We start from the raw sequence: 11,526 nt of genomic DNA, 5'->3' as shown, positions 1-11,526 counted from the left end.
ACACGGGCTGCACCTGCAGCAACACAGGTGAAGGGCATCACTACAAACAACAGTTAAAAGGCCAAGAAACCTGTTTCATCCCTGATGCAAAAGCAGTGGCCGTGCTCTCCAGCAGCCTGGCCAGACCCTGCCCAGGGCACGGATTTTGTTCCCACTGGCTCAGAAGACCAGTGACCTGCTCTGTCAACAGCCTGCCAGACCTGGGGACATCTGAACCATGCCCCCGTGCTGCTTGGAGGAACCCTGCCAGGGCACGGCCCCCGCCGGGGAGCACGGAGGGCATTCGGCCTTCGCTGGAGGTGGGTGTCCTGCCTGCGTCCCCTCCAAAGGACGGGCTCTGCTGGGGCCTGAGCAGTCGGGAGCTGCCCACGTGCAGAGATGGGGTTGGAAACACCACCGAGTGCCGTGCCGGGGCAGAGGAAAGCCAGGGAGAGCGCAGAGCCTTTGCCATGCCCATAGTCTGGCCAGGGGGTCCCAAGAAGGTTTGCCTTTTTAATGAAAATATAAGGAAAGAGAAAAAAGAAAGAAGAACAAATCCCAGGAGTCGGCCAGCCTGAGCTGCCACCCCGTGGCTGGTCCCAGGTTTTTCTGTGCTGGAGCCTCAGCCATGTCCAGGTGGTCCCCGGGAGCCGGGCAGGAGGCAGGACCCCTCCGGCCCCTCTATGGTGGTCGCTGCCCCTCACTGAGCCCTGGTTCCTTGCCACTGGCCAGCCCCGGCGGGGACTGGTGAAGAGGCGCAGTATGGATGTGGCAGCTCCTCGCACGCTTTGCAGCCTCTGAAGCTTAGGCTCTGCCTTGAGCGCCATCCAGCCCTTCCCACCTTCCCCGCCCGCGCCCAGGGCTCCCCATGTAATCCTTCTCCCCCACTTCCCTGTGCCCGCCAACATGCATCCCTTACTGGGGGCCTGTTTGTACCCCCATGGCATCCTCTGGCACCTCGCTTGCCTCCTCCTTGTTCTTTCAAGCCCCAATTTAATTTGCTTTTCTCTCGGGCCAGTGGATCAGGCAATGGAGATGGAGTAAAACAAGCCAGGTATTTTTTTTTTTTTAGCATGTGAATTTTATATCAGTTCCCTGATTCAGGTGTGTCATTACTGTGCAAGCGCTTCCACCCCTGAAAAGCAGCCTGGGGCAGGAGCATGGAGCTGCGGACGGTGAGACTCCTCACGTGCCTCGGACACAGCCCGAGGCGCTGGAAGAGCTCAGCCCTGGGTCCCAGAGCTGTTGCATCCCCCTGCGCTCAGTGACTGCGTCCATCACGGAGCGGAGGGTGCGGAGCAGGAGGGGGGCTGCCGTGCCCCAAGCACCGGAGGAGCACCCCGGCAGCGAGGCTGGAGCCGGGGCACGTGAGACCTGGCCCCTCAGTGAAGGGCCCTGTCATGGTGGGGGTGTCGGAGGCAAAGGTCCTGCCGGAGCTACAGCGCTGGCCCCCGCCTCGTGTCCCCTTCCTGCTAACGCAACATGGGTCCGTTGACTCGAGCAGCCTTTGGCTTGGGGCAAATGCCCAAGGGGTTGGACGTGTGCTCAGGGGCCCGAGAGCCGGAGCAGGGCAGGATACTTCTGAAGTCCAGAGGTACCTTGCATAACCTGTATTTACAGCACGTGGCCTCGGCTGGAAGCGATCGGAGGGCTGGGACATGGACTCATCTGCCCGCTCCCCTCTGCGGTAACCACGCACAGCTCAGGCAGGTCCCGTCTGCCCCCAAGGTTCCCAGCTGAGAACAACAGCGAGGTGGCTGCTCCTGAAGCATTCAGTGCCACAAACCGAAAGCAGCTGGGCTCCCGAGATGCTCAGCACGTCACGCGTTTGCTCGTTTGTGCCACAGAAACGCAGGACCATGGGTCTGGGGTTTGTTAATGGGAAAATGAAACAGCAAAATGGCGCATCAGTGCCAGCGGGGATGTGCACGGGCAAGCGCAGAAGGAACGGCTCTGTAGGAGGTGTCTTTGCGGGACTCGGACCTCGCCGCCACCAGCACGGTTCATCACAGCACTGAGGTCTCCCGGCAATGCCGGGGGCACGGGGGCTCACCGTGCCGGGGTCCCCGCGCCCGCCCCGCCACACACAGCGCGTTCGGCCCTTCGCTGCCAGACCGGGCCCTTCCCTGCCCCAGCGCAGCCCGGAGCGGGAGCGGGGACCCCGGAGCGGGGACCCCGGAGCGGGAGCGGGGACCCAACCCCGGCCGAGCCCCCGCCCGCCCGCGCTGGAGAAGCAACTCCCAACGGGTTTTCCTGAGGGACGCAACTGTTGTAAGCTGAAGGCCGTTGCTCTCGTACGGCCAGGGCCTAACAGAAGAGCCCAGGCCGTCGGACCGCGCGTGCGGCTCCTTTATCCGCAGCGACTCCTGGGGCACGGCTCCCGCGGAGGGCACCGGGACAGAGCCACGCAGCCGCAGCCCCTGCACGACGCCGTTTCCTTTCAGGGCCTTTCCCGCTCCCGAGGCCCGGGAGCCACGCAGACCCCGAACGCGCGGGTGCGGATGGACGCTGCGGCCCCGCGGGGCGCGGAGGCCGCCCGGGCCCCGGTGCCCCCCGCGTGCGCAGGGCTCCCCACGCGCAGGGGCAGCACCGGGCCCCGCCTCCCCGCTGCCGGCGGCCTGCGGAGGGAGCGCGGCGGCGGGAGCGCGGCGGCGGGGCGGCCCCACGCCCCGGGGCCCCTCCCCGGCCGCGGCCCCCGAGCGCGGCGCGGCCCCGTGGCCCCTCTCCGCTGCCGTAGGGGAGCGGCGCTCGCCGCTGTCACGTGTGACGCGAGGCGCCGCCGCGATTGGCGGAGCGGGGGCGCGGGCGGGTGACGCCGCGCGGCGGCTGCTTCCGGGCCGGCGGCGGGGCCGGGGCCGGTACCGGGAGCGGGCGGGCAGGAGGATGAGCGGCGCGCGGCGCAGGGAGGAGCCGCCGCACGCGCAGCAGCACGCGGTGGCCAACGGCGGCGCGGGCGGTCGCGGCTCCGTGTGGGGCAAGGCGCTGCGCAGCGACTCCGCCTGGCACGACAAGGTGGGGCCTCCCGGCAGGGGCGGGCCCGGGGGTCTCCGCCGTCAGCCCCCGCCGCGCCGGCGGCCGGGGGGGAGCGGGGCGGGGGGGGGGGGGCGCTGCTCTCGCCCGGCGGTACCGGGGCCGGTCGCCGGTGCCGCTGCCCCGGCCGGAGCGGCCGCGACCTGCCTGCCCGGCCCCGGGCTTCGGGCCTTGCGGCGGGGGGAGGCGCCGGCAGCGGCCTCCCGCCGCGGGCAGCGCCGGAGCTGCTGAGGGGGGCGAGGGCAGGCCCGGCCCCGCTGCGTGCGGGCTGCGGCAGCCCGCGGAGAGCCGGGACCGGGACCGGGGCCGGGAACCCCCCGCGGCCGCCGGTCTGGCGTCCCGAAGCCGCTCAGCGCCTCCCGCAGGAGGCGGCGGCCGGGCCCCAGCGCCTTTCCGCCCCGCCGCCGCACACCGGCGGGGCCGGGCCCCCGGCGCTGCCAGCCGGCCGTCGCGGTGGCTCGCAGCTCCGCAGGCGAGGCCGGGGCTGCCGCCTGCCAGCGCCCCAGCGCCGCGCTCCCGCTTAAATCCGGCGGCGAGCGCGGCGCCGGGCAGCCGGTGCGCCCGGTGCGGGCCCCTCCTTGCCCGCAGAGCTGGGCCTCCGCACGCTGCCCCGGGGCCCGCACGCCTCCCGGCTCTGCCCTGCCGCAGGCCCGGTGCTTCGCTGCTCGGGCCCGCGGCCGAAGGAAACACGGGCTGCGTTTATGTTTAGATACCTCAGATAAATTTGGCGTTTGGATTAAACTCTTCTCAGCTTAAATAAAAACTTACTTTGTGTAGTTAAAAGAAAACTAGGAATATAATCTGCTTTAAGAAGTCGGGGGGAAGGTATATTGCAAATCCAGCTGACCTGTCGGGTGTGCAGGGGAGGGGCGGCAGCAAGAACAGGCTTGCGAGGGTTTCTCTGTTCGAGCGGCGCGGGTGTGCTCTCACAGAAGAGAAACGTCAGGGTGGTTGTTTAGCCGTTTGCGGTCTGCGTTGCTGGTCCTAGCCTCGCCACCTCGTGCAAAAGGAGATTTGGTTCCTACAAAATTTCACGTGTGCGCTCAGCTTGCCCGTTTTGCTCGTGCTTGTCAGCAGACCTTCCAAGCGGGAGTGAAAACACGGCAGCCACAGACTCCCCAGTGGTTTTAGCGCTAGCAAAGCCGTTTTTCCTGCGCGTATCTCCCGCGTGCCGTAACGCGGCTGGTCAGCGCCTCTTGTGCCGCTGCCCCCAGCAGCGTGCCCGCGGGGTGCCCCGAGCTCCTGCCGCATCCCGAGCGCGGCCTGGGCACGCGGCCGCGTGGATGGAGTGGGACGGCTGCGCCCCGGTTTGCTGGCTTTGCCTTTCAGCGGGGGGAAGGTGCGGGCTCTGCCCTGCTTTTCCTTGGGGGACAGATGTGAATCTGTGGCGCTTTTTTCTTACCGGTTGCGGTTGCTCACAGCACTGGTGGGGCTCTCCTGTACTCGACCTCATCCCCCTCTGACAGCCCGGGCAGGAATTTCACAGTTAGTGAGGGGAGCAACGACAGGCTGTGCCGATGCTTTGATGCACCAGGATGTGCACTGAAGGCTAAAATGACTGAGAAACGTAGTGACTGAGAGAAGTGACCGCCTCTGACGTGGATTCCAGTCTTCGACGTGGATTCTGGTCTTCCACATGGAGCCAAACAACTTTGCACATCCTACAGTAAAACCACCAAGGCCGTTGGTGTTTGGGGTGTGCCGGGGAGGCTTGGAAAAAAGATGTGAGCAGAAGTGAATTTTATTTAAAGCGTGAGTCAGCGTTGTCCAGCTGCAATACTTAGAGCTGTATTGGCCTGACGGGCAAAGAGGAGTGACCCTGCTGCTCTGCAAGGCCGCAGGTGCGCCCGTAATATGCGTGAGACGTGGTTTGCGGGTTGGCGTTGGCGTGAGGACTGGCTACTGGCAGCACTTGTTTCTGGGTAGGGGAGGGCCTGGGGCACGGAGAGTGGCTGTCACAGCCTTAAAGCTAAACAGTTCCTTGAGCTTTTATTCCAGTGAATTTTTGTAGAATTGAATCTTTAGTAAACAAGGGGCCTAGATACCCGGTCGCCTCTGCAGTTAGCCCGTTGGAGGACAAAGCTGTGTATTTAATTTGGAAGCGGAGAAGTCCAGGGTGCAGGATGCCATAAGCTGCTTTCATCTGCTCCGAGTACAATGTCTCATGCTTTGAATGGAAAACTAAGTGTTCAGTGTGTTAAATTTTCACCTGTTAATTGTATGATGCTGTAAAAAAAGGAAACGTAGTAAATGCCAAAATCTTTCTTGTGCTTTATCTCCTCAGGACGAGTTTTTAGATGTGATCTACTGGTTCCGGCAGATCATTGCAGTTATTTTGGGAATCATCTGGGGAGTAGTTCCACTGAAGGGATTCGTGGGAATAGCAGTGTAAGGTTTATTTCCTTTTCTGTCTCATGTACTTTCCCACATTTGGACTTGACTTGGTGTCTGGTGTAAAGCTGTGCTGTAAACAATGGGCTGGCCAAACGCGGTCTCTGCCTGCCATGTGTCTTAAAGCCAGCATTGCCTTCCGGACGGTTATTTGTCGTGAAATTTATACAAATCATAACATGTCTTCATCAGCCTTTCTCTCTCCTCAGCCCGATTAATGCTATTTTAAAATTATTATTTATTTTATTATTATTGAAGGGGCCAGGGGCAGAAGAAGGGAACGAGAGGTTCAGTTGACTTGTGAAGTGGCCTGTTCCTGCACGTGTGAATCGGGGCTGTGCCTGGCGTGGCCACCTGAGAAGTAAGGCCCATAGAGGGGAAGGTGTGGTAGCCCTTCTCTTTGAGTCAGGAGCCCTCCTCAGAGAGGAGGCTCTGTTAGTAGACAAGAGGGGCAGCTTCCCTTTGAAAAAGAAAAGTTTTCTTCAAAACGAAGAGCGTAGGTCGTGAGCAGGCCAAGTGGCACCAGTGGCAGTGCTCCTGCAGCGCTCCCAGCTTGCTGAAGTTCTTGCAGCCACGGCAGGGGGACGGCAGTGCCTAGAAGGGTATGTACGCATCGGATCCCCGCCGAGACGCAGGATTCACCTCCCAGCAGGTGTCCGAAGGCTGCAGTGGGCACTTGGAGTTATGAAATGGAAATTTGTCTGGCCCTGGCATGTGCCTGAAAGCCCCTGGAGGGACACCAGAGATGGGAAGGACAGCCCTGCTCTCTGAGCACCGCTGTGGGAGGATGCTGTGTCTGCGCTGGGGTCTCTGTTTGCAAATGTCTCTGCCCAGACAAGGTCTCCTAGTTAAGCTCACAACCTCACAGCTTTTCTTAGGCCAAATTGACTTGTCATCTCGTCCCTCCTCCTAAGTGTCCTGGCTGTGGCAAGAAAGTGGAGGGAGTAGCAGCAAAAGTGTCTTTAAGAAAAAAACAAAAGTTTGAAGTGCAGGGAAAAGGGGCTGTAAAGCAGTGATGCTCCATCAGGGCCTCGATAGCTTCGTGCAAACAGTTAAATCTAAAGTGCTCCCAGTAACAGATGTGGAGTCACTAAGAAGCGTTCTTCTCACTTAGTCATCCGTAAATTCACAAGGCACCTTCAGGCACCTAAGCCAACTCCTGTGCTAAATGTTAATATGAAATAAAAGTGATTTGGCGTACAGTGGAAAAACGGAAAGCTTCTAGAACTGTGTGTGTGGCTTCTCCGTGGTACGCAGTCGCACAGCTGCTCACAGCTGGCTGCCAGCCACTGAACTTGTGCGTGCTCCTGTATCGCCCTTCCTACACAGCCTTATTTCCAGGAAACGTACCTCTTGCTTCCCAGGCTGCCCCAGCCCTAAGCTGGGTGCTGTAAAGCCAAACCTGGCTAAGGACAAACAGGAGGTCACGTTTTTTCTCTCCGTTGCAACGTAACTGTTGGCACAGACCAGAGAGCACTGAGGTGCTTCAAGTTGAACCCCAGCGCTGTGGCTCTGAGGGCGCGATCGAGTCTTCTCATTGCTAAGTTACTGCGTTTGGCCATGGGACGTTAACAGAGGTCTAACGCTGAGCATAGAAGCTAACAGTCTTCCCTCTTAGCAGCCTCAAAATCGAGCAGCACACGCAAGGAAATGGGATTCTCTGTGGGAGCGGGACCGCTGCTGATCTGCAGGAAAGGAAAACTTGCAGGTTTTGCAGATCTGCTGATACTTCCAGCTTTTGACTGCTGCCTGTTGAGCCTTACCAGGAGCAGGCTGTGCCTTGTGAGGTGCACTTCGTCCCCACCTAGCACGGTATGGCACGCTGACCTGGAGGTGCTCTTTTAGGGAAGCGACTGAGCTGCCTGGGAAGCGTGGCAGGAACAGCGTTCCTCTTTGCTTCCTCCCTGCTGCGGATGAAAGACGTTTCACTGCTACGCTGCTGCACGGCGTGTTGGATACCTGCGCCCTGTATCACCGAAATGACGGTTCCTAACCTCTTTCTTGCAGATTCTGCCTGATCAATGCTGGTGTTCTGTACCTCTACTTCAGTAGCTTCCAGCAGATAGATGAGGAGGAGTATGGCGGGACGTGGGAGCTAACAAAGGAAGGATTCATGACATCTTTTGCACTGTTCCTGGTAATGCCTCTTGCTTTCTTAAAGTTGATTAGCGAATTGTGTTGGTACACTTTCTGAGGGAAACGACCTGGAAGAAAAGCAGGTGAGGTGCTGCGCTGATAGAAGAGAGATGTGTTAGCATCATCTAATAAGTGGAGCCGATCGGGGAAAGAAAATCCCAAAATCTGATGGCTACTGGCTATGAAATACGGTATTAGTGCCTAGGATTTCTGTGTAGGAAAGGATGTAGGGACAGGCAGCTATACTTTTGCACCTACCGCTTTTATGTCTTCCCATCCTCTGTCCCAGATATCCTGGTGGAGTCCCATCTAGAGCCAGTTACGCCCAACCTGGTGTTTTGGGTGTCTTTGTTTTCCCCTTACTCCCCTCCCCTAAGTCTCTGAATGCGCTCAGCACTTGATCTGACGGTGTTTCTAAATCACTAGAGGGACTGTGGTGGGATTTTAATTGGAGAGGCTAGTCGCCCCGGAAGGCAAGCAAGTTGAGTGCCACCATTTGTGGTGCGTGGTGATCCTAACATCTCTCTGAGACCTTCCCGAAGCTGGAATTCCGTCCCCAGTCCTCTATTGGGAGCAAGGCCTGAGGCATCAAAATAACCTTCACTTCCTTTCCTCTCCACAGGTTGTTTGGATAATCTTCTATACTGCCATCCACTATGATTGACACAGCCTGCAGCTTTTGCCTGTTTAATCAGCCGTCAGTAAATTGAGAAGTTTTTAATAAATCATAGTCTGTAGTGAACTGGTGGGAAGGTGGGGGAAGTCAAATCAACTCCCTTCTGTGCCAGTGGTCTGAGTAGCCTGGAAGAGCCCCAACTCTTCTGCTGGAGAAGTCCGTCTCCGTTTTGTATACCTGTTAATTGTTGGAACTATTAAAAAGCCATTGGAATTTTTGGAAGTGGTTCAAGACTGTTCAAATTTGGAACTTTCTGTGACTCTAGCCAGTAACTCTATCAAACTCCTGTGCGCTGAAGGTTGAATCTGTTAATTTAATGTATGTATGCCCTTCTGTTTGAAATCTGTCCTTAAATCCTGACTTGTCTTCCATTGCTGTCCTTTAGACAAACAGTTTTTAAAAAGCAGTTGTAGGGTATGTGGGAGGAAGACGCTGCAGCATCCGTCTGAGTTGAGTGGCTGTCCTTAGCATGGTTTTGTAGTAATCAGATCTGACTTGATTAAAGAGACTGTATTGTTACCATTTCTAATATTTTTTGTTTTACTTGCAAATCAGTCGACCAGAATTTTTAAATGGTCTTTGCCGAAGACAAGTTTTTAAGCAATTTTGCTAGAAAGAATTGTGATTAATTTGGTTAACAAAGATGTATTCAGGAGGCTTAGAAACTCCGCTGCGTTCTGCTAGCCTGACTACTAAGTCGCCACCACATACCTCAGAGCTTAGTAGTCCTGAAGGACGGTCATTCTGGAGGTACCCTTTTCAATGTTAGCATTTAAATTCTTTTTTTTTAAGCTCTTGAATTCAACTGCTCCTTGTTAATAAATGCAGGAGACTAAGACACAATTGAGGCAGCTATTATCTTAAACGCGGAATTACTAACTTGCAAATCAGGCAAAGTACGTAGCCTCTGGTTTGTGAGGTGCATTTCATGAGTTGGTCACTTCATAGCCCAGTTCCTCCCTCATCGTGCCCTTTTTGTGCATCGATGGGGGAGTCTCTGCTTTAAGATATTTTTAAGGACACGTCTTTCAGAAATAGTTCTTGGGAAACACGCACAGTCCTTATTGCTGTCAGAGGACCTTGTCGTCTTGTTGCCATGTGGTCCTTGCTTTTCTAAACAACAGCTCAGGCACCCAGAAAGAGTCCTGACCTAAAGCTGCCTTATAGTGAGGAGCTGATAGTTCTAGTGTGTTCTTGCTGAAAGTCTGCATTGCTTCCTCGCTGCTGGAAGTCCAACAGCCTGGTTCTCACATGTGAGTATGCAAAGCCAGGGATCCAAATCTCTAACTGCTGAGCTCGGGCTCCAGAATCGCCCACCGGTGCAGGCCCCCGTTCGTACCAGGGGAAACGCTGCCTGTTCTTGGTGGAAAAAACAGAGCGGGCAATTCTAGGTCCTTGGGGTGCCAAGGGAAGAGTGCAATAGCAGACAGCTTCTGCTACCTGTGAGTTGCCAATTTAAGCGATCTCAAATAAACACTTCTATATTTTCTCCTCCCCATCCCCAAACTTGCTCAATCTTTTAGTCTGATACTTTCTTTTCCTCTTTTTTGGGCTGAAAGCAGTAATTTCCTGCAAGAATTGCATAGCCTGCTAGTTCTAGGTCACCCTTTCCTACTGGCATCTGTTTGCATCTTAGCTGCTCACAGCCATCAGTAAAATCATTGTATACTTGAAATGCTCTAATAAATGTCGCCTGGATAATCCACCGTGCAGCTTCTGTATCCTCTGGTCTTTGACGTTTTGTAAAATGGGGGGAGTGTGGGATTCCTTTACAGGTTTGATTTTTGGTAAATCTCTAAGCCAGCAGCTCTTCGGGATTCTCTGGTCCCTTGTGCTGCAGGCTTGAGCCCTGCACTTTTAGAAGGGGTCAGAAGCATTTGTAGTGGAAGTGGTAGCTAATGCTTAGATCCGTGCTGCAATGTGCGATTCGGCAGGTTAAGCCAAGCGGCCCTGTGTACGCTGTGCTGCTCCGTCAGCAGCAGCCCCTGCCCCGCGACACGCAGCCGTGGCAGAGCTGCCGTGGTACCCTTATGGGCTCTGCACCATGGTGCAGAGAAGAGGCTGTGCTGCCTGCGGGCTCCGGGAAGCTCACTACGAGCTGCAGACGGAGGAACGTCGCTTTGGCTTTCAGCAAAAAGCAGCCAGTCCCTGGCAGGAAGGAGAGCGAGCCGTTCCCTGGCCTAACCTCCTCGCGAGGGGAGGAGCAAGTGTGCTCTGGTGTGGAACTGGCAGAGAAATTTCTTGTGGTCTTTCCTGGGCTTCAAGCATCGTATCTGTTCAAACTTTAATGCAAGTTATTTTTGGTGTTGAAAGGAAAGCCGGCCGGTGCAAAGATGGGCTAAGGTGTTGGGAGGCGGCTGTGCGGCTGGGCATCGCGTGCCTTGGCAGCGGCAGTCGCCAGACCCCAGCCAAGAGCTGCTGCCCGCCGCGGGGCGGCTCTGCGGCGGCGACGGCTGAGCATGCAGCGCGATGTGCCTTTCTTAGCCGTGGTTATGGTCCAGCAAGGGAATGTCGCTGGTGTCATTGTCTGTAACGGTGCTTGGGATGTCCTTAAAGCCAGCGGCGGCTGTGGGGACTGGGAGCACGCCCCTGAGAGCCTCTGTCCCCTCCGTGAAGGCGTCATCACCTCTGCGTTTCCCCAGCGCGATTCCCAAAGGCTGCGCTTGCCGTTACTGGGATCCAGCTGCCCGCAGGTGACAAAGCTGACTGGTTTTGGTTTGCAGGAACACAAGAGCAGTAGAGGCTGGGTCGGTCTGGGGCCAGCAGGGTCTCGAAAACCTAAGAAGTGGGAAGTAGAGCTTTGTCTTCAAGCGCTGCCAAGTCACACGCGTATTGACAACTGGGGACAGCGTTTGCGGAGACCTCCTGGGACAGCAGTGTCCCTGCCCGCGCCTCCTTGGGCATTGCATTTCAAGGGTGTCTGTTAATGCTCCGCAACGGAGCAGGCTGAGCCTGGCTTGCAAAAGCCGAACTATCCTCCCACGAGTATTTAGGGAATAACCAGCAGTGTCCCACATGCCCTCAGGCTGCTGGAAGGCACCGGCAAAACCTTGCCGCTGCCGCAGCGAAGGAAGGTTTACGTCCGCCCGCGTTACGGCGCGCTGAGCGAGCTGCTCACGCGGGGAGAGCAGAGGGCGTTAGCTGGCTCGTCAGAGGGCGAGGAGGTAGGGCACGCACCCCTCGGGTGACGTCCCCGGAGCCGAAGAGCCCAGCACTCAGCCTGCCCCGTCTCCCAAAACACCAGATGCCCAGGACAGATCAGGCAGAGGAGGGGTTTTCACGCCTGGCAGCCGAGCACGGTGCCAAGCTGAGAG

The 11,526-nt window shown here is 57.3% G+C and overlaps 2 protein-coding genes across 3 annotated transcripts in view; both read left to right on the top strand.

Annotated features, from left to right (window-relative positions):
- AAR2 (AAR2 splicing factor) overlaps positions 1 to 11,526 on the top strand; it is a 287,818-nt gene that overhangs the window by 236,922 nt on the left and 39,370 nt on the right. The gene's annotated exons all lie outside the window — the stretch shown is intronic.
- RAB5IF (RAB5 interacting factor) lies at positions 2,822 to 8,731 on the top strand. 2 transcript variants are annotated; one of them, XM_082326229.1, is made up of 4 exons: positions 2,822 to 2,991; positions 5,294 to 5,397; positions 7,408 to 7,537; positions 8,159 to 8,731. In XM_082326229.1, the coding sequence occupies exons 1-4, from the start codon at positions 2,863 to 2,865 to the stop codon at positions 8,198 to 8,200; spliced, it is 405 nt and encodes a 134-aa protein (XP_082182355.1). In that variant the 5' UTR covers positions 2,822 to 2,862; the 3' UTR covers positions 8,201 to 8,731. The 2 variants fall into 2 exon arrangements, with proteins under 2 accessions (XP_082182355.1, XP_082182354.1); XM_082326228.1 differs by lacking the exon at positions 8,159 to 8,731 and having other exon boundaries at positions 7,408 to 8,151.

This window comes from Platalea leucorodia, assembly GCF_965183815.1.
Source record: "Platalea leucorodia genome assembly, chromosome: 13".
Lineage (NCBI taxonomy): Eukaryota > Metazoa > Chordata > Aves > Pelecaniformes > Threskiornithidae > Platalea > Platalea leucorodia.
The sequence above is the reverse complement of the archived record's forward strand: the minus strand, read 5'-3'. Positions and strand labels throughout refer to the sequence as shown.